Source organism: Myotis nattereri (assembly GCF_964212035.1).
Source record: "Myotis nattereri genome assembly, chromosome: 7".
Lineage (NCBI taxonomy): Eukaryota > Metazoa > Chordata > Mammalia > Chiroptera > Vespertilionidae > Myotis > Myotis nattereri.
Window position 1 is genome coordinate 93,599,942 of NC_138082.1, and position 27,260 is coordinate 93,627,201.

Here is a 27,260-nt window from a genome sequence, read left to right on the forward strand (position 1 = left end):
GTGGGCAGCGGGGAGGGGGAGTGCTGACCCAGAGGCGGGGGGAGGGGGGGAGGGGGAGTGCTGACCCAGAGGGGGCGGGGGGGGGAGGGGTAGTGCTGACCCAGAGAGGGCAGGGGGGACTGGGAGGAGGGAGAGGGGCAGTGCTGACAGGGGAGGGGGGAGGGGCAGTGCTGACAGGGGGAGGAGGGAGGGGGAGTGGTGACAGGGGAGGGGGAGGGGCAGTGCTGACAGGGGGAAAAGGGAGGGGGAGTGGTGACAGGGGAGGGGGAGGGGCAGTGCTGACAGGGGAAAAGGGAGGGGGAGTGGTGACAGGGGAGGGGGAGGGGCAGTGCTGACCCAGAGGGGCAGGGGGGGCTGGGGGGAGGGGGAGGAGGGGGAGAGGCAGTGCTGACAGGGGAGGGGGAGGGGCAAGCCCAGCAGGAAGCAGGGAGGGGAGGCTGAGAGGAGGCCTCCTAGGGGGAGCTGGGGCGGGTCTTGCGGGCAGCGAGGTCCGACAGCTTCTTCAGCCTCTTCTTCAGCTCCAGGGGGAAGTGCTCATAGCACCTCTTACACACGGGCTTCATGTCAAACTCCACAAACTTGTTCCTGGGGAGCGAGCGTGGCAGGAGAGCCGGGTCCCCAGCCCGAGGAGCAGCCGCCTCCCCAGCCCAGGTGAGCGTCCAGGCAAGGGCACCTGGTGACAGTGGCCTCCTCCTCCCTCTCCTCCTAAAGGTTCCTCTCGGACCAGGACCCTCAGAACTTCTGGCTCCCTGTTCTCAGGCACATGGGCTCCTCACAGGCCCTCCTCCTCCCAAAGTGCCCCTCCTCCTCCTCCCACAGTGCCCCTCCTCCTCCTCCCACAGTGCCCCTCCTCCTCCTCCCCCCACAGTGCCCCTCCTCCTCCTCCCACAGTGCCCCTCCTCCTCACACAGTGCTCCTCCTCCTCCTCCTCACATAGTGCTCCTCCTCCTCCTCCCACAGTGCTCCTCCTCCTCCTCCTCACACAGTGCTCCTCCTCCTCCTCCTCCCACAGTGCCCCTCCTCCTCCTCACACAGTGCCCCTCCTCCTCCTCCCACAGTACCCCTCCTCCTCACACAGTGCTCCTCCTCCTCCTCCTCCCACAGTGCTCCTCCTCCTCCTCCTCACACAGTGCTCAACCTCCTCCTCCTCCCACAGTGCCCCTCCTCCTCCTCCCACAGTGCCCCTCCTCCTCCTCCTCACACAGTGCCCCTCCTCCTCCTCACACAGTGCTCCTCCTCCTCCTCCTCACATAGTGCTCCTCCTCCTCCTCCCACAGTGTTCCTCCTCCTCCTCCTCCCACAGTGCTCCTCCTCCTCCTCCTCACACAGTGCTCAACCTCCTCCTCCTCCCACAGTGCCCCTCCTCCTCCTCCCACAGTGCCCCTCCTCCTCCTCCTCACACAGTGCCCCTCCTCCTCCTCCCACAGTGCTCCTCCTCCTCCTCCTCACACAGTGCTCCTCCTCCTCCTCCCACAGTGCCCCTCCTCCTCCTCCTCCCACAGTGCCCCTCCTCCTCCTCCCACAGTGCTCCTCCTCCTCCTCCTCACACAGTGCCCCTCCTCCTCCTCCCACAGTGCCCCTCCACCTCCTCCCCACAGTGCCCCTCCTCCTCCTCTTCCACAGTGCTCCTCCTCCTCCTCCTCACATAGTGCTCCTCCTCCTCCCACAGTGCTCCTCCTCCTCCTCCTCCCACAGTGCCCCTCCTCCTCCTCCTCCCACAGTGCTCCTCCTCCTCCTCCCACAGTGCCCCTCCTCCTCCTCCTCACACAGTGCCCCTCCTCCTCCTCCTCACATAGTGCTCCTCCTCCTCCCACAGTGCTCCTCCTCCTCCTCCCACAGTGCCCCTCCTCCTCCTCCTCCCACAGTGCTCCTCCTCCTCCTCCCACAGTGCCCCTCCTCCTCCTCCTCTCACAGTGCTCCTCCTCCTCCTCCCACATAGTGCTCCTCCTCCTCCCACAGTGCTCCTCCTCCTCCTCCCACAGTGCCCGTCCTCCTCCTCACACAGTGCCCCTCCTCCTCCTCACACAGTGCCCCTCCTCCTCCTCACACAGTGCCCCTCCTCCTCCTCACACAGTGCCCCTCCTCCTCCTCCCACAGTGCTCCTCCTCCCACAGTGCCCGTCCTCCTCCTCCCACAGTGCTCCTCCTCCCACAGTGCCCATCCTCCTCCTCACACAGTGCCCCTCCTCCTCCTCCCACAGTGCTCCTCCTCCTCCTCACACAGTGCCCCTCCTCCTCCTCACACAGTGCCCCTCCTCCTCCTCCCACAGTGCCCCTCCTCCTCCTCCTCCCACAGTGCTCCTCTTCCTCCCACAGTGCCCCTCCTCCTCCTCCTCCCACAGTGCTCCTCTTCCTCCCACAGTGCCCCTCCTCCTCCTCCTCCCACAGTGCCCCTCCTCCTCCTCCTCCCACAGTGCTCCTCCTCCTCCCACAATGCCCCTCCTCCTCCTCCTCCCACAGTGCTCCTCCTCCTCCTCCTCCCACAGTACCCCTCCTCCTCACACAGTGCCCCTCCTCCTCCTCCCACAATGCCCCTCCTCCTCCTCCTCCCACAGTGCTCCTCCTCCTCCTCCTCACACAGTGCCCCTCCTCCTTCTCACACAGTGCCCCTCCTCCTCCTCCTCACACAGTGCCCCTCCTCCTCCTCACACAGTGCCCCTCCTCCTCCTCCTCACACAGTGCTCCCTCCTCCCACAGTGCCCCTCCTCCTCCTCCTCCCACAGTGCTCCTCCTCCTCCTCCTCCCACAGTGCAGTGCCCCTCCTCCTTCTCACACAGTGCCCCTCCTCCTCCTCCTCCCACAGTGCCCCTCCTCCTTCTCACACAGTGCCCCTCCTCCTCCTCCTCACACAGTGCTCCTCCTCCTCCTCCCACAGTGCCCCCTCCTCCTCCTCCTCACACAGTGCCCCTCCTCCTCCTCCTCCCACAGTGCCCCTCCTCCTCCTCCTCACACAGTGCCCCTCCTCCTCCTCCCACAGTGCCCCTCCTCCTCCTCCTCCCACAGTGCTCCTCCTCCTCCTCCTCCCACAGTGCCCCTCCTCCTCCTCACACAGTGCTCCTCCTCCTTCTCACACAGTGCCCCTCCTCCTCCTCCTCCCACAGTGCCCCTCCTCCTTCTCACACAGTGCCCCTACTCCTCCTCCTCACACAGTGCTCCTCCTCCTCCTCCTCACACAGTGCCCCTCCTCCTCCTCCCACAGTGCCCCTCCTCCTCCTCCCACAGTGCTCCTCCTCATCCTCCTCCCACAGTGCCCCTCCTCCTTCTCACACAGTGCCCCTCCTCCTCCTCCTCACACAGTGCTCCTCCTCCTCCTCCTCACACAGTGCCCCTCCTCCTCCTCCCACAGTGCTCCTCCTCATCCTCCTCCCACAGTGCCCCTCCTCCTTCTCACACAGTGCCCCTCCTCCTCCTCCTCCCACAGTGCCCCTCCTCCTCCTCCTCACACAGTGCCCCTCCTCCTCCTCCCACAGTGCCCCTCCTCCTCCTCCCACAGTGCTCCTCCTCATCCTCCTCACACAGTGCCCCTCCTCCTCCTCCCACAGTGCCCCTCCTCCTCCTCCCACAGTGCTCCTCCTCCTCCTCCCACAGTGCCCCTCCTCCTCCTCCCACAGTGCCCCTCCTCCTCCTCCCACAGTGCCCCTCCTCCTCCTCCCACAGTGCCCCTCCACCTCCTCCTCACACAGTGCCCCTCCTCCTCCTCCCACAGTGCCCCTCCTCCTCCTCCCACAGTGCCCCTCCTCCTCCTCCCACAGTGCCCCTCCACCTCCTCCTCACACAGTGCCCCTCCTCCTCCTCCTCCCACAGTGCTCCTCCTCCTCCTCCTCACACAGTGCCCCTCCTCCTCCTCCCACAGTGCTCCTCCTCATCCTCCTCCCACAGTGCCCCTCCTCCTTCTCACACAGTGCCCCTCCTCCTCCTCCTCCCACAGTGCCCCTCCTCCTCCTCCTCACACAGTGCCCCTCCTCCTCCTCCCACAGTGCCCCTCCTCCTCCTCCCACAGTGCTCCTCCTCCTCCTCCCACAGTGCCCCTCCTCCTCCTCCCACAGTGCCCCTCCTCCTCCTCCCACAGTGCCCCTCCTCCTCCTCCCACAGTGCCCCTCCTCCTCCTCCCACAGTGCCCCTCCTCCTCCTCCCACAGTGCCCCTCCTCCTCCTCCCACAGTGCCCCTCCTCCTCCTCCCACAGTGCCCCTCCTCCTCCTCCCACAGTGCCCCTCCTCCTCCTCCCACAGTGCCCCTCCTCCTCCTCCCACAGTGCTCCTCCTCCTCCTCCCACAGTGCCCCTCCTCCTCCTCCCACAGTGCTCCTCCTCCTCCTCCCACAGTGCCCCTCCTCCTCCTCCCACAGTGCCCCTCCTCCTCCTCCCACAGTGCCCCTCCTCCTCCTCCCACAGTGCCCCTCCTCCTCCTCCCACAGTGCTCCTCCTCCTCCTCCCACAGTGCCCCTCCTCCTCCTCCCACAGTGCCCCTCCTCCTCCTCCCACAGTGCCCCTCCTCCTCCTCCCACAGTGCCCCTCCACCTCCTCCTCACACAGTGCCCCTCCTCCTCCTCCCACAGTGCCCCTCCTCCTCCTCCCACAGTGCCCCTCCTCCTCCTCCCACAGTGCCCCTCCACCTCCTCCTCACACAGTGCCCCTCCTCCTCCTCCTCCCACAGTGCTCCTCCTCATCCTCCTCACACAGTGCCCCTCCTCCTCCTCACACAGTGCCCAGGAGAGGCCTAAGGAGAGGCAGAGCCCCGCCCATGCACCCGGCACTTGGGGCCACAGCACTTACTTGAGGGTGAGTTTGCTGTGGCAGGCGGAGCAGGAGAAGCAGCTGGCACACCAGGCCTTGTTGAGGGCTGACAGCACTGTGAGGGCAGAGGGCCAGGCTCAGCAGCCTCTCCCAGGCCACCCAGGCCCAGCTCAGAGGGGGGCAGCTGGCCCACAGCTGCAGGACCCACAGCCCAGAGGGACAGCAGGGAAGAGGGCGGGGGTGGGGGGGCACGTGGGCAGAAGCCTTACCGTCACCCTCGATCACATGGCTGCAGCTGTAGCAGACGTCCCCAAAGAGCTGTGGACCAGGCAGATGTCACACACACAGGCAGTGGTGTCCCGCCCAGGGCCAGGGGATGCGATGGCTCTTCCCCCCAAAGCTCTCAGCCTCCACCTGGGGCTCTGGGCCCTCCTGCCAGGATACAGCCTCGCGCCTCCGGCGAGGGCACCCCTGGCCGATCAGAATCGCCCCTGGGAAGGACCCCAATGCCTCTTGGCTCCTCTGCTGTCCTGAAGGTGTGGCCAGGCTTCTCACCAGAGCAGCCGGCAGCTTGCCGGGCAAGGCGGGAGCAGGAGGGGATGGCACAGGGCACAGGCCTGGCTGCAGGGGCCGCTTCTCCAGTGAGGACGGGCAGAGAGGGCCGTGGGTCTGAGCCGCGCCGAGGCTGCCCTCCCGCCCGCCAGCCCGCCTGCAGCCTTCCAGCAGCCTCCCTGCCCTCCCAGCCCAGCCCCAGCCCCAGGGCAGGCCTGTCCTCCAAGTCTGCACCTTGCGGGCCGCGCCTCACCTGGCTGTAGTGGGTCTCGCAATAGGCCAGCCCCTTCCTCTCGTAGTGCCGGTGCCCACGGAACGGCTTCTCGCACTTGGCACAGACAAAGTGCTGGGGAGAGAGGGGCAGGCAGCTCAGGCCACAGCAGTGACCCGAGACAGGACCAGGGGGCGGAGCGCCTTGCTGGGGTCCCAGGTTCGGGGCAAGGGGGCTGCTCCCTCCAGGGACCGCCCCTGGGTCAGAGACCCCAGGCCTCCCCTAATGCCCAGTGAGGGATCCGCACAGCCCATCCCCCCTGGGCCTGCTCCATCCCAGCAACCTCGTCCCCAGGTCGGGGGCTGGGCCTGCGTGTGCTGTTGTAGGGGCTGCTCTGTTATTTGCATGGAGCCCCTGGGGAGGCTCCTTTCCTTGGCTGAGGATCCAGCCAGCCCAGGCTGGGTCAGACCGCCCTCAGGCACGTCCCAAAGATGCCACCAGGCAGAGCTTCAGGCAGAGCGGGCCCGGCCGGGGCCCAGGCAGTGCTGCCAACATAGAGCCACAGTGCAGGGCGTCCTCCGGGTGCCGGGGGGGCACCTGGGGCCCCAGCAGGCACACTCAGCGTCTGGGCCCACGGGGCTGCAGACAGCCCGTGACGTCAGCCACAATCCCTCATCCCAGGACCCCGGAGTCTTCTAGAAGGCCACCATGGAAGGGGGAGGGAGGGAGGGGTCCCCATGCACACAGAAGAGCTGGCGCCAGGCAGGATGCGGAGGGAAGGTGCAGGCTGATGCCTCCACTCGGCCTGGGGGGGACTGGCCGAGAGCGGGCACCCTCCCCCGCAGCTTGCTCACCTCCACATGCCACTGCTTGCCCAGCGCATTGACCACACGGCCCTCGATGGGCCGGCGGCAGGCTCCGCAGATGGGGACTCCCATCTTGTCGTGGCACGGCAGGCAGTAGAGCTCTCCCTTCAGCTCCCGAGCCTCAGCGGTCAGCTCCTTCCTAAAGGCAGCCAGAGCCGTGAGGCCCCGCCCGCCCCAGGGTCCACCTGTATGAGCCCCTGAGGCCCCCCTGTATGAGCCCTGAGGCCCACCTGTATGAGCCCTGAGACCCCCTGTATGAGCCCTGAGGCCCACCTGTATGAGCCCCTGAGGCCCACCTGTATGAGCCCCTGAGGCCCACCTGTAACAGCCCTGAGGCCCCCCTGTATGAGCCCCTGAGGTCCACCTGTATGAGCCCCTGAGGCCCCCCTGTATGAGCCCCTGAGGTCCACCTGTATGAGCCCTGAGGCCCCCCTGTATGAGCCCCTGAGGCCCACCTGTATGAGCCCCTGAGGCCCACCTGTATGAGCCCTGAGGCCCCCCTGTATGAGCCCTGAGGCCCCCCTGTATGAGCCCCTGAGGCCCCCCTGTATGAGCCCTGAGGCCCACCTGTATGAGCCCTGAGGCCCCCCTGTATGAGCCCTGAGGCCCCCCTGTATGAGCCCCTGAGGCCCCCCTGTATGAGCCCCTGAGGCCCCCCTGTATGAGCCACTGAGGCCCCCCTGTATGAGCCCCTGAGGCCCCCCTGTATGAGCCCCTGAGGCCCACCTGTATGAGCCCTGAGGCCCCCCTGTATGAGCCCCTGAGGCCCACCTGTATGAGCCCTGAGGCCCCCCTGTATGAGCCACTGAGGCCCACCTGTATGAGCCCCTGAGGTCCACCTGTATGAGCCCCTGAGGCCCACCTGTATGAGCCCTGAGGCCCCCCTGTATGAGCCCTGAGGCCCCCCTGTATGAGCCCCTGAGGCCCCCCTGTATGAGCCCTGAGGCCCATCTGTATGAGCCCCTGAGGCCCCCCTGTATGAGCCCCTGAGGCCCCCCTGTATGAGCCCTGAGGCCCCCCTGTATGAGCCCCTGAGGCCCACCTGTATGAGCCCCTGAGGCCCACCTGTATGAGCCCTGAGGCCCCCCTGTATGAGCCCTGAGGCCCCCCTGTATGAGCCCCTGAGGCCCCCCTGTATGATCCCTGAGGCCCCCCTGTATGAGCCCCTGAGGCCCATCTGTATGAGCCCCTGAGGCCCACCTGTATGAGCCCCTGAGGCCCCCCTGTATGAGCCCTGAGGCCCCCCTGTATGAGCCCCTGAGGCCCACCTGTATGAGCCCTGACGCCCACCTGTATGAGCCCTGAGGCCCATCTGTATGAGCCCCTGAGCCCCATCTGTATGAGCCCCTGAGGCCCACCTGTATGAGCCCCTGAGGCCCCCCTGTATGAGCCCTGAGGCCCACCTGTATGAGCCCTGAGGCCCCCCTGTATGAGCCCCTGAGGCCCATCTGTATGAGCCCTGAGGCCCCCCTGTATGAGCCCCTGAGGCCCACCTGTATGAGCCCTGACGCCCACCTGTATGAGCCCTGAGGCCCATCTGTATGAGCCCTGAGGCCCACCTGTATGAGCCCCTGAGGCCCATCTGTATGAGCCCTGAGGCCCACCTGTATGAGCCCCTGAGGCCCACCTGTATGAGCCCTGAGGCCCCCCTGTATGAGCCCCTGAGGCCCACCTGTATGAGCCCCTGAGGCCCATCTGTATGAGCCACTGAGGCCCCCCTGTATGAGCCCCTGAGGCCCACCTGTATGAGCCCTGAGGCCCCCCTGTATGAGCCCCTGAGGCCCATCTGTATGAGCCACTGAGGCCCCCCTGTATGAGCCCCTGAGGCCCCCCTGTATGAGCCCTGAGGCCCCCCTGTATGAGCCCCTGAGGCCCCCCTGTATGAGCCCCTGAGGCCCACCTGTATGAGCCCTGAGGCCCACCTGTATGAGCCCCTGAGGCCCCCCTGTATGAGCCCCTGAGGCCCACTTGTATGAGCCCCTGAGGCCCCCCTGTATGAGCCCTGAGGCCCCCCTGTATGAGCCCCTGAGGCCCCCCTGTATGAGCCCCTGAGGCCCACTTGTATGAGCCCCTGAGGCCCCCCTGTATGAGCCCTGAGGCCCCCCTGTATGAGCCCCTGAGGCCCCCCTGTATGAGCCCCTGAGGCCCACTTGTATGAGCCCCTGAGGCCCCCCTGTATGAGCCCTGAGGCCCACCTGTATGAGCCCCTGAGGCCCCCCTGTATGAGCCCCTGAGGCCCACTTGTATGAGCCCCTGAGGCCCCCCTGTATGAGCCCTGAGGCACATCTGTATGAGCCCTGAGGCACATCTGTATGAGCCCCTGAGGCCCATCTGTATGAGCCACTGAGGCCCCCCTGTATGAGCCCCTGAGGCCCCTCTGTATGAGCCCTGAGGCCCCCCTGTATGAGCCCCTGAGGCCCATCTGTATGAGCCACTGAGGCCCCCCTGTATGAGCCCCTGAGGCCCCGCTGTATGAGCCCTGAGGCCCCCCTGTATGAGCCCCTGAGGCCCACCTGTATGAGCCACTGAGGCCCACCTGTATAAGCCCCTGAGGCCCACCTGTATGAGCCACTGAGGCCCCCCTGTATGAGCCCCTGAGGCCCACCTGTATGAGCCACTGAGGCCCACCTGTATAAGCCCCTGAGGCCCACCTGTATGAGCCACTGAGGCCCCCCTGTATGAGCCACTGAGGCCCACCTGTATGAGCCCCTGAAGCCCACTTGTATGAGCCCCTGAGGCCCACCTGTATGAGCCACTGAGGCCCACCTGTATGAGCCCCTGAGGCCCACCTGTATGAGCCCCTGAGGCCCACCTGTATGAGCCCTGAGGCCCCCCTGTATGAGCCCCTGAGGCCCATCTGTATGAGCCCTGAGGCCCCCCTGTATGAGCCCCTGAGGCCCACCTGTATGAGCCCTGAGGCCCCCCTGTATGAGCCCCTGAGGCCCATCTGTATGAGCCCTGAGGCCCCCCTGTATGAGCCCTTGAGGCCCACCTGTATGAGCCCCTGAGGCCCACCTGTATAAGCCCTGAGGTCCACCTGTAACAGCCCTGAGGCCCACCTGTATGAGCCCCTGAGGCCCCCGCCCTCCCCAGGGCCCACCTGCAGGAGCCCTGGCAGTACCAGCCCAAGGGGCAGCACCTGGGCAGGCAGCTCCGGGACCTCGGGCTCGGGCACAGCATGTGCAGAGGGCAGCTGACCTCGCTGCCAAGTCCCAGCAGCGCGTTCTCAGGCCCCTCTGCACCTCTCGCAGCCTCTCTTCCCTCTCCACCTCTCTCCACCAGCAGCACCCGCCTCACCTGCCCCTTGCCTTTGAGTCTCTGCTGTCAGCCCCATTCGGGGCCCAGGCGTCCACTCCTCGGCCTGCCTCTGCCCACCACGCCCAGTACCTGCAGTGGGTGCAGCTGAAGTGGTCCGGGTGGTAGGCGTCACTCCTGAACATGAGGGGCTGCTCCTCGATGACCAGGTGGCACCGCTGGCAGACATGCTTGCCCAGGCCCTTGGCCTTCTCCCGGCTGTGGCAAGGCCGGCACAGGTGTCTGTGGGCAATGACAGGCCTTGGGAGATGCCCACCCCCTCCTCTCAGAAGCCAGCCACCTCCTGAAGCAGAGCCCCCTCCTGCCCCCCTAGCCCCCCACCCCCTCCCCCTCCCCACTCCCCACCTCCCCCCACCTCGCACCCCTCCCCTCCCCACCGTGGCCAGGGCCCGCGTTCAGGACGGAGCAGCGAACATGAGGGTTCTTCTCTCCCCGTCTCTTGCGCCCAGGACATTGTGTGGACAAGAGTAGACATTTCACTGACTTCTGCTAAAAAATTAGTTTATTTTTGAGAAGCTCTCCCACTGCAGACACAGCTGACTCTCATAGCCAGTTAGCCTGGAGGTCAAATCACCCCTGGTATTACTGACAACAATCAAGGCTTAACTACAAGACTGCGCACAAAGACCACTAGGGGGTGCACCAAGAAAAGATAAAAAAATGTGGAGACAAAGAAACAGGACGCAGATGTCAGAAATGGAAGATACAGAGCTCAAAACCACACTTTTAAGGTCTCTCAAGAACTGTCTAGAAGCTGCCGATAAACTTAGTAAGGCCCTCGAAAAGACTGGTGAGACCGCCGATAAATGTAGTGAGATCCTCAAGAAATCTAATGAGACCCTCAATGTTGTGATAAAGAACCAACTAGAAATTAAGCATACACTGACTGAAATAAAGAATATTATACAGACTCCCAACAGCAGACCAGAGTAGCGCAAGAATCAAGTCAAAGATTCGAAATGCGAAGAAGCAAAAAACACCCAACTGGTAAAGCAAAATGAAAAAAGAATCCGAAAATACGAAGATAGTGTAAGGAGCCTCTGGGACAGCTTCAAGCGTACCAACATCAGAATTATAGGGGTGCCAGAAGAAGAGAGAGAGCAAGATATTGAAAACCTATTTGAAGAAATAATGACAGAAAACTTCCCCCACGTGGTGAAAGAAATAGACTTACAAGTCCAGGAAGCGCAGAGAACCCCAAACAAAAGGAATCCAAAGAGGACCACACCAAGACACATCATAATTAAAATGCCAAGAGCAAAAGACAAAGAGAGAATCTTAAAAGCAGCAAGAGAAAGAAACTCAGTTACCTACAAGGGAGTACCCATACGACTGTCAGCTGATTTCTCAACAGAAACTTTGCAGGCCAGAAGGGAATGGCAAGAAATAGTCAAAGTGATGAATACCAAGAACCTACAACCAAGATTACTTTATCCAGCAAAGCTATCATTCAGAACTGAAGGTCAGATAAAGAGCTTCACAGGTAAGAAAAAGCTAAAGGAGTTCATCACCACCAAACCAGTATTATATGAAATGCTGAAAGGTATCCTTTAAGAAGAGGAAGAAGAAGAAAAAGGTAAAGATACAAATTATGAACAACAAATATGCATCTATCAACAAGTGAATCTAAGAATCAAGTGAATAAATAATCCGATGAACAGAATGAACTGGTGATTATAATAGAATCAGGGACATAGAAAGGGGATGGACTGACTATTCTTGTGGGGGAAAGGGGTGTGGGAGATTCGGAAAGAGACTGGACTAAAATCGTGCACCTATGGAAGAGGACAGTGGGTGGGGAGTGAGGGCGGAGGGTGGGGCGGGAACTGGGAGGAGGGGAGTTATGGGGGGAAAAAAGAGGAACAAATATAATAATCTGAACAATAAAGATTTAATTAAAAAATAAAAATAAAAATAAATAAAAATAAAAATAAAAAAATAAAAAATAAAAGAAAAAAAAATTAGTTTATTTTTCAAATGTCTCCAACAGGCATGAGGGTTACATGGTCACTGTCAGCCACACCCCGCATGTCCGGCAGAGCGGCCAGGAGGGGCCGCCACAGGGTCAGCGCATCTGCAGGCTCCCTGTGAGAGGAGCCGAGGTGCCAGCGGAGGCACCACCCGGGAGATGTCACCACAGGCTCCTCCGTGAAGCCTTGGGGTCCTGGTGCTGCCCCCGCCCTGGGCAGCGGCTGTGGCTGCCACGGAGATAAACCAGCCTGGCTCTGCTTCCCTGGCCTCGGGGTGCCGGGTCCCCAGGCCAAGATGTCCAGAGGCCCAGTGCACCCCTCCTCCCCACCGGCTTCCATCTGCACGCGCCTGAGGCACGTGCCCCCTTCCAGGCTTCCGATCCCGGGGTGCCCCTGGTCATCGAGGGCTGCCCCTCATGCGCAGGCCCCTTTGTGGGCAGGGCAGGAGTCCAGTGCAGACGGCTCTGGGCAGGTGGGTGGGCAGGTCCAGGGGCAGGGCCTGCTCCTCTGGGTCTGGGCTCGATGCTGTGCAGCACTGCTCTCTGCCCTGGTCTCTGTCCTAGCTCCCGGTGGGCGTGAATGGCAGGGGCTCAAGTGAGTGCCCGCAGCCACTGGCTCAGCGGCCGAGGCTCCAGGCCGTGCTGCCTGGGGCAGCAGCTCCAGAGGAGCCTGTGGCAGGGGCGTGAATGCAGGCAGAGGCAGGAGCGGGCGGGCATCCCTCCCGTGGCAGCACGGCCAGACCAAGGCTGGGAGCTGCTCGGCCTGCGACCCTGGCGCTCTGCCCGTCCACAGCCTTCGGCCTTCAGCTCTGTGACTAAAGTTTTGCCCCTTTCAGGCCCCAGATCCTTGAAGCTTTCCTCAGCTCACTTTCACCCAGCCCCCCGGCCCCTGCCGTCGCAGGCCTGGGCAAGACCACTCTCTCGACGCATGCAGCTGGCCCTGCCCACCATGCCTGCTGCCTCCCACACGCAGACTGGTGGGTTCTTTTATCATTAGAACAACATTCAACCCAAACGGGGTAATTTTTTTCCCACAGCTACAGAAATTAGCACAACTCCCCACAACTCTGTTGCAGTGACCTCAACGACTCTGTGGGCAGTCACCCCAACCACAGAGATGCCCTGCTCAGGGCAGCCAGCCAACACCCTCATCTCGAACCAGTGTGAACCAGCTCTTCCGGAGCACCTCCCGGGCATGGCGGGCGCACCGGTCCCACACCGGAGCCCAGCTCTCCTGTCGGAACCCCAGATGAACAATGCGTTTCTGCAGGCCTGACCCCTGAAGACCTGAAGGCGGCCTGGAGAGTATTTATCCAGATGGAATGAAGATGGAGCCCAAGAATTCCAGCATCGAGGTGCAACAGTAAAGCAGGACAAAGCGTGCGCGTGTGCACACACACACACACACACACACACAGCGACGTGCTGGAGTCACACACGCTGGGGTTCAAGTCCTGCCCTCCACTTCCTGGTGGCTTGTAGCTGGCGAGCTCCCCCGCCTCCTGAGCTGCGTAGGTCTGCAGGGGCAGCCATCCCCACGCGGGGCAGGGCCCGCGACCAGCAGGCTAAGGCAGTACAAGTTTAAGGTAGCTACTCCACAAGGTGGCTACAAACATATCTCACATTTTAAGTAAAACACTTAAAAGTCTTCTGAAATTAAAAATGGTAGCTTGGTGCCCGGCCCTGGGCATGGAAAGATGGAGGAACAGCCCTGCGTGAGGGTCCCAGCCTGAGCCCCAGGAGGTCTTGGGGGCCGTGGGCGGTGGGCAGCCTCCGGGAGGGAAGCCCGCGTGGCCGGGCCGGCTGAGCCGCCCGTGGTGCAGACAGCGCCATTATCAGGCTGCTGCAGCTGGCCCGGCGAGACAAAGGCCGTGGCTGATGCCCAAACGGAGCCTAATGATCCGGGAAAGACACAGGGACCCCACACCAGGTGTCCTGAAAAGATCCCCTCATTCAGCAAACAAGTTCCCCAGCCTCCCCCCTCCCCATTCGCGAGGCCCCTCCACTGTCTCCCATGCAGGCTTGGGAGCCTGAGCCAGTTGCCATGGCAGCCAGACCCTCCCCGCACCCCCCCAGTGGTAGGAAATTGTCCCCTTCTGAAACGTCTAGTTGTGTCTGTCAGTCCCAGCAGCCCCGCACCCGCCCGCACCACGCGGCAGCTTCCAGAGCAGGCACACTCGGCCTCTGTGATGCTCGGGCCCAGCTGGGGCGAGGCCCGGGGACACACTGGCTACTCACAACCCCGCGGCAGCAGGGCCTAGGAGGGCCCAGCACAAGGGACCCTTGGGGATGAAGCGGCCTTTGAGAGGCAGAGGGGCCGCCACCTCCCCTCCTCTCCTTAAATAGCTGGCCTCCCGCCGCCTGCAGGAGCTCAGCAACCAGCCTTCCTGTCTCCACCTGCCACCAGCCTGAGAGGTAAGGGTGGGCGGGCGGGCGGGCAGCGTGGGGTCCCCGAGGTGCCTCTGTGATGGTGGTGGGACCTTCTTACGAAGGCACCCTGTCTAACCAGAGCGGCCCCTGGCAGTGTCCCTGCCCACGCAGCTCACAGACCCACAGCTGTGACGGGACACCCAGCGCCTCACCACGGGGCCACTGTGCACGGCACAAGCCAGGTGAGGCAGCCACAGGGAGAGGGGCCGGCCCCCTGCCTGCCCAGACCGCACTGCGGCCTCCTGCGAGGGCCACGCCTGCCCATCGCTCACCTTCCCCACAGCCCTGCCGCCCTGTGACCACTCCAGGCCTCGGCCTCACCCCTGAGCAGGGCACGCGGAGAGCTGAATGCAGACCATCCTGCATAAATCCATATCAAACTCCTAGTGGGGAGGGACAGGGTAACAAGCCTGAAAGCATTTTGAAACCACGTCTCTGTCTAGAGCCACACGCACACAGCCCTCAGCAGGTAGCAGGCTGAGGGCTCTGGGCAGGAAACAGAGCCAGGCGCTGGCATGGCCACCAGGGCCCCGCGGCCTGTGCCGTCATGCAAGGCCCACGCTCAGATGAGCGCTGCTGTCACCATCTTCAGAGTCCTACTTTTTCAACAAGGACCCTGCATTTCATGTTGCGCTGAGCCCCCGAAGTTTTGTCACTGGCTCTGGGGCCAGGCCCCACACCGCCGGAGGCGAGGAGACAGGTCCCTGCAGGCAGACAGCCAGCGACGCCCAGCTCTGGCCGCAGGGCGTGTGCCCATCCCAGCAGCAAGGCCTGTGGTGCCGGGTGTCCCTGCTGAGTCTGACCTCCAACTCCCAGGCTAATGCCCAGCCCAGGGACCTTGGGCAATTTCGCCGACTCAAGGCTCAGATTTCTACTCTGCAGAACAAGTCCCTGAGGCGGGCCTCTGAGGACTGTGCCCACAGACAGACAGCCAGGAGCAGTCCTCCGGGAGGCCTGCTGGGCGTGGCCGGGAGGTGTGAAGGCTGACACCGGGAGGGTGCCCAGCTTCCCCTCAGCAGCCCTCCCTCATCCCTGGGCTCCAAAGGCCCCACTCACATGGCCCCAGCCTCTCCCCCAGCATCCCTGCCTCCCTGACAACAGGTCACACACACTTGGAAACAGCAGGAAAACCATCTCCAAATGCAAACTTCAGGCATCCTGCAGATCTCCGGAGCCAGAGATCAGTGGGTGGGGAACAACACGGTGACTTCCAAAACTAAAAAATGTGATGTAATTGGCAATAACTCCCTCCGTCCCTTGAGGCCATCAGCAGCCCCTGCTCCCTGCTGCTGCCTCACACTGTCCCTGGGCCTCTGCCTCCTCCTCACACTGTCCCTGGGACTGTCCTTCCTCCTCCTCACACTGTCCCTGGGCCTCTCCCTCCTCCTCACACTGTCCCTGGGCCGCTCCCTCCTCCTCACACTGTCCCTGGGCCTCTCCCTCCTCCTCACACTGTCCCTGGGACTGTCCTTCCTCCTCACACTGTCCCTGGGCCTCTCCCTCCTCCTCACACTGTCCCTGGGCCTCTCCCTCCTCCTCACACTGTCCCTGGGACTGTGCTTCCTCCTCCTCACACTGTCCCTGGGCCTCTCCCTCCTCCTCACACTGTCCCTGGGACTGTCCTTCCTCCTCCTCACACTGTCCCTGGGACTGTCCTTCCTCTTCACACTGTCCCTGGGACTGTCCTTCCTCCTCCTCACACTGTCCCTGGGACTGTCCTTCCTCTTCACACTGTCCCTGGGACTGTCCTTCCTCCTCCTCACACTGTCCCTGGGACTGTCCTTCCTCCTCCTCACACTGTCCCTGGGACTGTCCTTCCTCCTCCTCACACTGTCCCTGGGCCGCTCCCTCCTCCTCACACTGTCCCTGGGCCTCTCCCTCCTCTTCACACTGTCCCTGGGCCTCTCCCTCCTCCTCACACTGTCCCTGGGACTGTCCTTCCTCCTCCTCACACTGTCCCTGGGCCTCTCCCTCCTCCTCACACTGTCCCTGGGCCTCTCCCTCCTCCTCCTCACACTGTCCCTGGGACTGTCCATCCTCCTCCTCACACTGTCCCTGGGCCACTCCCTCCTCCTCCTCACACTGTCCCTGGGACTGTCCTTCCTCCTCCTCACACTGTCCCTGGGCCACTCCCTCCTCCTCACACTGTCCCTGGGCCGCTCCCTCCTCCTCCTCACACTGTCCCTGGGACTGTCCTTCCTCCTCCTCACACTGTCCCTGGGCCACTCCCTCCTCCTCCTCACACTGTCCCTGGGACTGTCCTTCCTCCTCCTCACACTGTCCCTGGGCCTCTCCCTCCTCCTCACACTGTCCCTGGGACTCTCCCTCCTCCTCACACTGTCCCTGGGCCTCTCCCTCCTCCTCACACTGTCCCTGGGACTCTCCCTCCTCCTCACACTGTCCCTGGGACTGTCCTTCCTCCTCCTCACACTGTCCCTGGGCCGCTCCCTCCTCCTCACACTGTCCCTGGGACTGTCCTTCCTCCTCCTCACACTGTCCCTGGGCCGCTCCCTCCTCCTCACACTGTCCCTGGGACTCTCCCTCCTCCTCACACTGTCCCTGGGACTGTCCTTCCTCCTCCTCACACTGTCCCTGGGACTCTCCCTCCTCCTCACACTGTCCCTGGGACTGTCCTTCCTCCTCCTCACACTGTCCCTGGGCCTCTCCCTCCTCCTCACACTGTCCCTGGGCCGCTCCCTCCTCCTCACACTGTCCCTGGGACTGTCCTTCCTCCTCCTCACACTGTCCCTGGGCCTCTCCCTCCTCCTCACACTGTCCCTGGGACTGTCCTTCCTCCTCCTCACACTGTCCCTGGGCCGCTCCCTCCTCCTCACACTGTCCCTGGGACTCTCCCTCCTCCTCACACTGTCCCTGGGACTGTCCTTCCTCCTCCTCACACTGTCCCTGGGCCGCTCCCTCCTCCTCACACTGTCCCTGGGCCTCTGCCTCCTCCTCACACTGTCCCTGGGCCGCTCCCTCCTCCTCACACTGTCCCTGGGACTCTCCCTCCTCCTCACACTGTCCCTGGGACTGTCCTTCCTCCTCCTCACACTGTCCCTGGGCCTCTGCCTCCTCCTCACACTGTCCCTGGGACTGTCCTTCCTCCTCCTCACACTGTCCCTGGGCCGCTCCCTCCTCCTCACATTGTCCCTGGGCCTCTCCCTCCTCCTCACACTGTCCCTGGGACTGTCCTTCCTCCTCCTCACACTGTCCCTGGGCCGCTCCCTCCTCCTCCTCACACTGTCCCTGGGCCTCTCCCTCCTCCTCACACTGTCCCTGGGCCTCTCCCTCCTCCTCACACTGTCCCTGGGCCGCTCCCTCCTCCTCCTCACACTGTCCCTGGGCCACTCCCTCCTCCTCACACTGTCCCTGGGCCGCTCCCTCCTCCTCCTCACACTGTCCCTGGGCCTCTGCCTCCTCCTCACACTGTCCCTGGGCCTCTCCCTCCTCCTCACACTGTCCCTGGGCCTCTCCCTCCTCCTCACACTGTCCCTGGGACTGTCCTTCCTCCTCCTCACACTGTCCCTGGGCCTCTCCCTCCTCCTCACACTGTCCCTGGGCCTCTCCCTCCTCCTCACACTGTCCCTGGGACTCTCCCTCCTCCTCACACTGTCCCTGGGCCGCTCCCTCCTCCTCACACTGTCCCTGGGACTGTCCTTCCTCCTCCTCACACTGTCCCTGGGACTCTCCCTCCTCCTCACACTGTCCCTGGGACTGTCCTTCCTCCTCCTCCTCACACTGTCCCTGGGCCTCTCCCTCCTCCTCACACTGTCCCTGGGCCTCTCCCTCCTCCTCACACTGTCCCTGGGACTGTCCTTCCTCCTCCTCACACTGTCCCTGGGACTCTCCCTCCTCCTCACACTGTCCCTGGGACTGTCCTTCCTCCTCCTCACACTGTCCCTGGGCCGCTCCCTCCTCCTCACACTGTCCCTGGGACTGTCCTTCCTCCTCCTCACACTGTCCCTGGGACTCTCCCTCCTCCTCACACTGTCCCTGGGACTGTCCTTCCTCCTCCTCACACTGTCCCTGGGCCTCTCCCTCCTCCTCACACTGTCCCTGGGCCTCTCCCTCCTCCTCACACTGTCCCTGGGACTGTGCTTCCTCCTCCTCACACTGTCCCTGGGCCTCTCCCTCCTCCTCACACTGTCCCTGGGACTGTCCTTCCTCCTCCTCACACTGTCCCTGGGCCTCTCCCTCCTCCTCACACTGTCCCTGGGCCGCTCCCTCCTCCTCACACTGTCCCTGGGACTCTCCCTCCTCCTCACACTGTCCCTGGGACTGTCCTTCCTCCTCCTCACACTGTCCCTGGGACTGTCCTTCCTCCTCCTCACACTGTCCCTGGGACTCTCCCTCCTCCTCACACTGTCCCTGGGACTGTCCTTCCTCCTCCTCACACTGTCCCTGGGACTGTCCTTCCTCCTCCTCACACTGTCCCTGGGACTCTCCCTCCTCCTCACACTGTCCCTGGGCCGCTCCCTCCTCCTCACACTGTCCCTGGGCCTCTCCCTCCTCCTCACACTGTCCCTGGGACTGTCCTTCCTCCTCCTCACACTGTCCCTGGGCCTCTCCCTCCTCCTCACACTGTCCCTGGGCCTCTCCCTCCTCCTCACACTGTCCCTGGGCCTCTCCCTCCTCCTCACACTGTCCCTGGGACTGTCCTTCCTCCTCCTCACACTGTCCCTGGGCCGCTCCCTCCTCCTCACATTGTCCCTGGGCCACTCCCTGCTTCTCACTCATATTGTCCCTGGGCCACTGGCCAGGGCCCAGCCTCTCTGTGAGACCAGAGCTCAGGAGCCCCTCGTGTTGAGGCGGCTCGATGAGAAAAGTCAGGCTGAGCCAGCACCCCACAACCTGGACCGTTCCTGCACCAGCTCCCTCCCCTCAAGGGGCTGCTGTGCTAACCGAGCCAGGGCCATGCCCCTGTGGCACAGCCGCTCCTCCTGCCAGCCCGGTCGCAGGCATTAGAAGGACTTGCTCCAGGTCCGGGCTGCTCAGCAGTCAGGCTCAGCCAGGAGAGCAGCCCGCCCTCCGGCTGCTGGGAGGTGCTTCTGCGCAGAGCCCCTCTCTTGCCCTGCAGTCCCACCCCCAGGCCAGGAGCCTCTGGGAGAACTCGCGAGCACCCCAGGGCACGAGCAGCAGGGGCCGGGCCTCCTGGACCTCCCCCTGCACCTCCTGCTGCACCTCCCCCTCCAGTCCTGGGAGGGGGTCGGGTGTTTGGGTGGGACCTACCTTTTGAGCAGCCCAATATCAAAACAGGTGCATGTTACCCTGTCTGTGGGGGAGAGAACCAGGCTTGCAAGCTGCAAAACAGCTGCCGCCAAGGCTGGCCCTAGCCTCCGTGTGGGTGCGGCAGGCAGTGAGGCCTGCAGACAAGTGTGCTCCCGGCCTGACCTCTCGGGGTCCCGGGACACAGAATGCAGGCCTCTGGCCCCTGGGACACAGCCCACACTGCGTTGCTAGTGACCCTCCTCTATGGCAGGCACCGGAGCTGTGGTCAGGGGCTGGCAGGAGAGAAGGCACAAGCGGCCACACTCCACACCACTGCCCTGGGGGAAGTGCCCAGGCTGCAGGTGGGTGCCTGGGGGGCTGGACTCAGGGAGCAGGATCCACCTGGCCCCGCCAGAGCTGGAGGGGAGCCAGCAGGGCTCCACACATGAGGCTTTTGGGAGCAGGTCACCTACTTCCCTGCCCACCAGGAATGGGGCTCAGGGCCCAGGTACCACCCTGCCCTCAGACAGCACACCCGAGGACCCCTCCCAGTCCCCCCGCCTCCAGAGCCTCAGACACACTGGTTCGCTCCCCACCCCCCAGGGCTGACTCTGCCCCCTGCCCCGCCCCCAGCAGAGCCTTCGCACAGGCAGGTGCAACCCACAGCAGCCAGAAAGCTCCAGGCCTGGTTCTGTTGTGCTTCTTGGTGACGGTCAGAAAGCCCGTGGCAGATGGACCAGGTGCCCCCAGGCCCCCACGCAGGGCGGCGCGCTACCAGGCCGTCCTCTCTTCCTCCAGGCTCCTCCGGGCTCTGCCTCCAGCCGAAGCATGAATGGCCTCAAGGGGGCCTCCGGTCTGGCAACCAACGCTTCCCTGGCGGCGGCGGATCAGTGTGGCCAGGAGACGCAGCTGGAGAACGCGCTCTTAGCCTCCTTCTACCTCCTGGATTTCCTCCTGGCTTTTGTGGGCAATGCCCTGGCCTTGTGGCTTTTCCTCCGGGACCGCCGGGCAGGCACCCCTGCCGACGTGTTCCTGCTGCACCTGGCCGTGGCAGACCTGTCCTGCGTGCTGGTCCTGCCCACGCGCCTGGTCTACCACTTCTCGGGGGGCCACTGGCCGTTCGGGGAGATCCCATGCCGCCTCACCGGCTTCTTCTTCTACCTCAACATGTACGCCAGCATCTACTTCCTCACCTGCATCAGCGCCGACCGCTTCCTGGCCATTGTGCACCCCGTCAAGTCCCTCAAGCTCCGCAGGCCCCTCTATGCTCACCTGGCCTGCGCCGTCCTCTGGGTGGTGGTGGCCGTGGCCATGGCCCCACTGCTGGTGAGCCCACAGACCGTGAGGACCAACCACACAGTCGTCTGCCTGCAACTGTACCGGGAGAAGGCCTCCCCCCACGCGCTCGTGTCCCTGGCTGTGGCCTTCACCTTCCCGTTCGTCACCACGGTCACCTGCTACCTGCTGATCATCCACAGCCTGCGGCAGGGCCCACGCGTGGAGACGCGCCTCAAGAGCAAGGCGGTCCGTACCATCGCCCTGGTGCTGGCCATCTTCCTGGTCTGCTTCCTGCCCTACCACGTGCACCGGTTCGTCTACCTGCTGCACCACCGCAGCCCCCCGTCCTGCGCCGCCCGGCGCGCCCTGGCCCTGGGGAACAGGGTCACCTCCTGCCTCACCAGCCTCAACGGGGCCCTGGACCCCATCATGTACTTTTTTGTGGCCGAGAAGTTCCGCAACACCCTGTGCAACCTGCTCTGCGGCCCAGGGCTCTCCGGGCCGCCCCCTAGCCTGGAAGGGAGGACCAATGAGAGCTCGATGAGCGCCAGGTCAGAGCTGTAGCCCAGGCCAGAGCTGTACCCCACGTCAGAGCTGTACCCCAGGTCAGAGCTGTACCCCACGTCAGAGCTGTAGCCCAGGCCTGAGCTGTACCCCACGTCAGAGCTGTACCCCACGTCAGAGCTGTACCCCAGGTCAGAGCTGTACCCCAGGCCAGAGCTATACCCCACATCAGAGCTGTACCCCAGGCCAGAGCTGTACCCCAGGTCAGAGCTGTACCCCAGGCCAGAGCTGTACCCCACGTCAGAGCTGTACCCCAGGTCAGAGCTGTACCCCACGTCAGAGCTCTAGCCCAGGCCAGAGCTGTACCCCAGGCCAGAGCTGTACCCCACGTCAGAGCTGTACCCCACATCAGAGCTGTACCCCACGTCAGAGCTGTACCCCAGGCCAGGGCTGTACCCCAGGTCAGAGCTGTATCCCAGGCCAGAGCTGTACCCCAGGCCAGAGCTGTAACCCAGGCCAGAGGTGTACTCCACGTCAGAGCTGTACCCCAGGCCAGAGCTGTAACCCAGGCCAGAGCTGTACCCCAGGCCAGAGCTGTACCCCACGTCAGAGCTGTACCCCAGGCCAGAGCTGTACCCCAGGTCAGAGCTGTACCCCAGGCCAGAGCTGTACCCCACGTCAGAGCTGTACCCCAGGCCAGAGCTGTACCCTAGGCCAGAGCTGTACCCCACGTCAGAGCTGTACCCCAGGCCAGAGCTGTACCCCAGGTCAGAGCTGTACCCCAGGCCAGAGCTGTACCCCAGGCCAGAGCTGTACCCTAGGTCAGAGCTGTACCCCAGGCCAGAGCTGTACCCCAGGTCAGAGCTGTACCCCAGGCCAGAGCTGTACCCCAGGTCAGAGCTGTGAGCTCCTCCCCAGCCACACGCTGAGGAAAGACAGGGAATCCGCAGATCACTCCCGTCCCTCCCAGGTCAGACCTCATCACCTAGAGCTGGTTCTGTGGTTCTGTCTCACCCGATGCACGAACCCTAAAATAGGAGAACCCTCTGCAGGTCGCCCCTGCGGCCCGCGGGCCCAGCGCCAGGATCTCAGCGATGTCACTGCAGCAGGAGGCCGGCAGGAGGCCGGGAGGGCCCAGGGGCCCAGCTTTCCTCAGCGCTCGGCTCCTGCCCTCTCAGATACAGTGGCAGCTCCGCAGGGAGGGCCCCTGGCCGCTGGGGCTGGGAGCGCAGGGGAGGGGAGGGCAGGAGGCGGGCGATGTGCAAGGTGCCTTGGTTCCCTTGGCCCGCACCTTTGCCAGATGACCCCTGAGTCTAGGAGCCACAAACTATAAATTGTAGCTGATCACTAAGTACATCTCAGGCTGGCGCCGGCGACATCCAGCAAGCATGGCCTGTGGGCACCCCTTCCGATCCTCCTGCTGGAACCCACATGGGGGCGGGGGGTGGGGGGGAGGGGGGTCTGTCAACCCCAGCTTTGCAGCAGCTGCCCACGGAGTCCCGGCAGCGCAGACTAGCGGACAGCAGCCAGGGAGCTGGCCTCCACCAAGCAGACCTGCAGGGCTGCCTCAGCCCGCTGCCTCCGGACCTCTCCCTGCGGCCTGGCCAGGCTCGGAGCAGCTCCACTTCCTGTGGCGGGTGCTGCCCTGCCAGTCCTCTCTGTGCGTCACTCTGCTGATTATAAACTCACTGCCTGACGGTTCTGAAGGCCACTGTGTTTGGTTAAAGCAACACCCTCCCCAGAACATCTCTCTTCAATCCGAGAATGGCTACCTGGGGCGAAGGGAGCAGAGACGGGGTGGCCTGTGCTCTGAACACCCACAATATGCCCGCCCCACACAGACCCAGGGTTCCACACTGTGGTCTTCAGAGTGAGTGCCAGCCAGGCTGGGCGGGCCCCATTTGTTACAGCAAAACTACTTTACTTGCGAATCACATCATACATTTCCTGTCCAGGTTTTCCCAGGAAGCAGTGCAGCCGGGCCCGTGCGAGTATGTCTTGGGAGGGGGCAGGATGTGCTCAGGCATACACTGGCAGCAGGGATACACTGGCAGCGGGCACACACCCAGCAGGGGGCATACACCCGGCACGGGGCACACACCCGGCAGCGGGCACACACCCGGCAGCAGGCACACACCCGGCAGCGGGCACACACCCGGCAGCGGGCACACACCCGGCAGGGGGCATACACCCAGCAGCGGGCACACACCCGGCAACGGGCACACACCCGGCAGCAGGCACACACCCAGCAGCGGGCACACACCCGGCAGCGGGCACACACCCGGCAGGGGGCATACACCCGGCAGCGGGCACACACCCGGCAGGGGGCATACACCCGGCAGCGGGCACACACCCGGCAACGGGCACACACCCGGCAGCAGGCACACACCCAGCAGCGGGCACACACCCGGAAGGGGGCATACACCCGGAAGGGGGCATACACCCGGCAGCAGGCACACACCCGGCAGCGGGCACACACCCGGAAGGGGGCACACACCCGGCAGCGGGCACACACCCGGAAGGGGGCACACACCCAGCAGCAGGCACACACCTGGCAGCGGCCCGGCCCAGATTGCACAGGACACCAGGCACTGCCTGCCCCACAGCCTCTCATTGACCCCTGACTCCTGCTGAGTGCCCTGGGGACACGGGGACACAGGCAGCACGGGGCAGGCAGAGCCAAGCTCGCGACAGCTGTGCGGGAGGCGGGGGGGGGGGGGGGGGAGTTCTGGTCAGAGAGCGAGATGGGAACCAGCACCCACACAGGAGAAGGCGGGGATCCGTGGGCGGGGTAGGGGGGCGGAGGCGGGCACCGCGGCAGGTGGCTCTTCACTGGGACAGCCCAGCGCAGGAGAAGGTGGGTGGTGACCCGCTCACTGGGTTGCCTGGGTGACAGACACCAGTGGAGGCAGCAGTGGCCCAGCAGCGGGCACAGGGAGGACCGGGTGGGAGGTGCACATACAGCCTTTGGGGCGGACCTGAGAGCCCAGTGCAGAGCCCCAGGCGCCAGCAGGAGGTGGAGCCCCTGGAGGGGACCCCAGTGCATGTCCAAGAGAGGAGGCGCTTTAGCCGGAGAGAGGGCGCCTCGGAGAAGCCACAGAGGCCAGCAGCAACCTCTGGGTCTGGCAATGGGGTGCCCTGGACCCCAAGGAGGCTGAGACCGTGGAGAGCAGATGGGAGGAGCCAGTATGTGCACCAGGGAGGGCTGCAGAGAACCAAGAGCGCATTTTGGACCTTGGGGGCCACCCAGCCTGAGGAAGGAAGGAAGGGAGGAAGGGAGGGAGGGAGGGAGGGAGGAAGCCTCAAGCCTTCTCAAGAGGGTACAGGGTGAGCAGAGACATGGCCAGGCTGCAGGGCACAGATGCTGGGCAGCCAGGTGCCCCAGGGCCTGGCCCTCGCAGAGGTGGGTGGAGGCCACCTGAGGGCGGGTGGGGGTGGAGACAGTGGGAGGAGGAGGGGAAGTGGAAAGGAAACTCTTCTCAGACCTGGAGTTGGGCTGCAAGGAGGCCTAGCTGAGCCCAGGAGACTGGGGGCCCTGAATATAGGAATGGTGGCCAGGCCTGCTCTCCAGAAGCCCAGCCGGGGCCAGAGGGCAGCAGAGGCTGGTGCCAGCCTTGCGTGCGGGGCCAGGAGGTGGTCATCTGACTGCACACTCCTGAGTCTGCCAGCTCCCGCTCGGCACCTTCCTCCCTGCCCAGCTCACCTGCCCGCGTTCTTCACGAAGCCCAGGTCAGCCAGCTCCACTCCACACAGCTGGCAGCGGAAGCAGCCCGGGTGCCAGCTGCCGTTCATGGCCTTGATGACGCGGCCAATGATGAACTCACCTGAAAGAGGAAGGTCCCTGCTGGCCAGGGCCAGGCCTTTCCCTCCCCCACCCCCCCCAGCCCAGCCCCAAGCCCAGTCCACACGGGTCCTACGGCCCCGTCCAGCCCCTGGGGAGGTAATGCCTGCAGGGGCCTGAAGGCCGGTGCTCAGAGAAACAGGGCTGGGCAGGCAGGGAGAGGTCTGGACCCTGGCTGCACAGGGACCCTGGCCGCAGGGGGACCCTGGCCACACAGGGACCCTGGCTGCACGGGGACCCTGGCCACACGGGGACCCTGGCCACACAGGGACCCTGGCCACACGGGGACCCTGGCCACACGGGGACCCTGGCAGCAGGGGGACCCTGGCCCACCGGCCGGTCCACCCTTACGCACCACAGGAGCCGCAGCACGGAGCAAACAGCATCTGGAAGTCGTGTTCGCAGTATTTCCGGCCTTCAAACTGCAAATGGGCGCAGAGCCAGCGTCATCCTATGTGCACGGCGCTCTGTCTGGTCAGAGCCTGCCTCAGGCAGACGAGCACCCACTCTGCTACCCTCCCGGGGGCACCACCCTCCCCAGAGAGGCTTCCTGCAGGGAGTGTGAACAGCGGAGGGACAGGTGGGGGCTGAGAGGAGGCTGCAGAGGGGGAGCAGCCTCGAGGCCTGGAGGCCGGGGTGCGGAGGGCGGCCTCGGCCTGCTGTCTGCCGCAGCGACCGCCCTGGGGTCCTGGCGCCTGCCCCGGCTGGGGGCGCAGGCTGGGAAGGCTGGGCAGGTTGGCATTGCATGTGTCACTTTGCCCCATGCCCTGTGTTCTCTCTGTGTGAGACGTCCATTTCCCAGAGGCCACAGGGAAGGAATACAGGAAGGTGGGGCTGGAGAGAGAGCCCCAGTCCCAGGCAGCAGGCACCAGTCTCCCACCTTCTGTCTGGGCCCGAGCACCTGGCACAGACCCGCAGGGTATATGTTCACTCAGGGTGAATATTTCCTGAGCACCTACTATGCGCCAGGCTTTGTTCCAGACACAGGGCCCCCACTCCCACTGCCGTACAGCTGGCTCGCCTTTCCCAAAGGCGCCAGGCAGACCCGGGGCGCCCATCAGCCCTCCGTCAGCTCTGCCTGGGAGTCTACGGGCAGCCCGCGCAGGGCGGCTGCAGGGCAGTGCTGATCAGCGGCTCCGGTGCACACATTCCACCAGGCGTACCGGGCACGGAGCTGAGCCGCCCTTCACACCGCGCCAGCCACACTGGTGCCCAGAAATAACTTCAAAGGCACAGGTGACAGTAAAATGTACTAAAATAGGAAGTGGTGGGTTTTGAGTTTTTTTACCTTTGTTTTTAGTAAAATTTATCTCATTGTACATTTACATAATTTAATTTTTAATCACTCTAACAACCAACTTGCAAGATTAATGAAAACTTAACAATGTGCTCTTGTGAGTAAGGTTGCCAGTCTAGCCATCTTCCCTGCATCTGGGTTACCGTGAAAGCCAGCCTCCACCCCCTGCACCCCCAGCCTCCACCCCCTGCACCCCCAGCCTCCACCACCTGCGCTCCCAGCCTCCACCGCCTACTCCCCCAGCCTCCACCGCCTGCACCCCCAACCTCCACCCACTGCACCCCCAGCCTCCACCCACTGCACCCCCAGCCTCCACCGCCCGTTCCCCCAGCCTCCACCGCCTGCTCCCCCATGAAGTCTCTCCTCAGCCCAGCAGCCTGTGGTCCCTTCCCAACGTGGGACAGATGGATTCCTGGGCTCCACACCCTGCATGGCTCCTGCCTCGCCCACAGTGAAATCCTAAGGCCCACGAAGGCCCACCGAGTCAAACCACTCTGTCCCTGCCCTCACCCCACTAATCCCTCCGCTCTGCTTCCTTCACACTCACCTGCCACTGCTCCTCAAGCCGCCTCTCCGACCTCAGGGCCTTTGCACTTGCTGTGCCCGGCTGAGTGCTCTTCCTGCCGCTGTGTGTGGGCTCCCTCCCCTCCTCCCCTCCTCCGGGGCTGCTCCCCCTTCCTGCCCACCCCGCCCAGCCAGGGCGCTCAGCACCTTCCCTCGGACAGACACCCAGTCACCGGGTTTGCTGTCTGATCCCAAGAGAGGGGCGGTGCGCAGAGCAGGGGTTTGCCCAGGGAACGGGAGGAGGTGACCCTCCTCGAAGCCCTGCACCGGGCGTGTCCAGTCTCCCAGGTGGGCCCGGCCCCAAGCGCCACCTGCGTTTCTGTGCTGGCGGGAGCACAGCCCGGCCAGGCTGGGTGGTGGCCCCTGTGTCCCTGGTCAGGGCTGGGCTCCCAGAGGCGGGGAGCCGCTCACCTCGTAGAAGAGCCCGTCGGGGAAGGGCCGGAAGCACTGGGCGCACACGAAGCAGCGCTCGTGGTACAGCTCGCCGCCGCTG

The 27,260-nt window shown here is 64.0% G+C and overlaps 2 protein-coding genes across 3 annotated transcripts; one reads left to right on the top strand and one right to left on the bottom strand.

Moving 5' to 3' along the window:
• Nucleotides 1–27: 27 nt before the first annotated feature.
• LIMS2 (LIM zinc finger domain containing 2) lies at nucleotides 28–27,260 on the bottom strand. 2 transcript variants are annotated; one of them, XM_081095706.1, is made up of 9 exons: nucleotides 27,179–27,260; nucleotides 25,262–25,328; nucleotides 24,769–24,889; nucleotides 9,749–9,898; nucleotides 6,350–6,500; nucleotides 5,538–5,630; nucleotides 5,002–5,050; nucleotides 4,772–4,847; nucleotides 28–585 (listed from the first exon to the last, which is right to left on the bottom strand). In XM_081095706.1, exons 2-9 carry the CDS (start codon nucleotides 25,290–25,292, stop codon nucleotides 453–455), a joined length of 804 nt encoding a protein of 267 aa, XP_080951832.1. In that variant the 5' UTR covers nucleotides 25,293–25,328; nucleotides 27,179–27,260; the 3' UTR covers nucleotides 28–452. The 2 variants fall into 2 exon arrangements, with proteins under 2 accessions (XP_080951832.1, XP_080951831.1); XM_081095705.1 differs by lacking the exon at nucleotides 27,179–27,260 and adding an exon at nucleotides 26,751–26,881.
• GPR17 (G protein-coupled receptor 17) lies at nucleotides 20,097–21,125 on the top strand (the record flags this gene model as incomplete). The annotated part of the gene is made up of 1 exon (XM_081095475.1): nucleotides 20,097–21,125. The coding sequence occupies exon 1, from the start codon at nucleotides 20,112–20,114 to the stop codon at nucleotides 21,123–21,125; it is 1,014 nt and encodes a 337-aa protein (XP_080951601.1). The 5' UTR covers nucleotides 20,097–20,111.

Coding starts and splice junctions, on each gene's coding strand:
- LIMS2 (XM_081095706.1), bottom strand. CDS start 25,292: ATGCTGTTTGCTCCGTGCTGCGGCTCCTGTG. Junction 5,631..6,349: donor GCAAGCAGTGGCATGTGGAG/GTGAGCAAGCTG, acceptor CTCTCTCCCCAG/CACTTTGTCTGTGCCAAGTG. Junction 4,848..5,001: donor CCATGTGATCGAGGGTGACG/GTAAGGCTTCTG, acceptor CTGCCCTCACAG/TGCTGTCAGCCCTCAACAAG.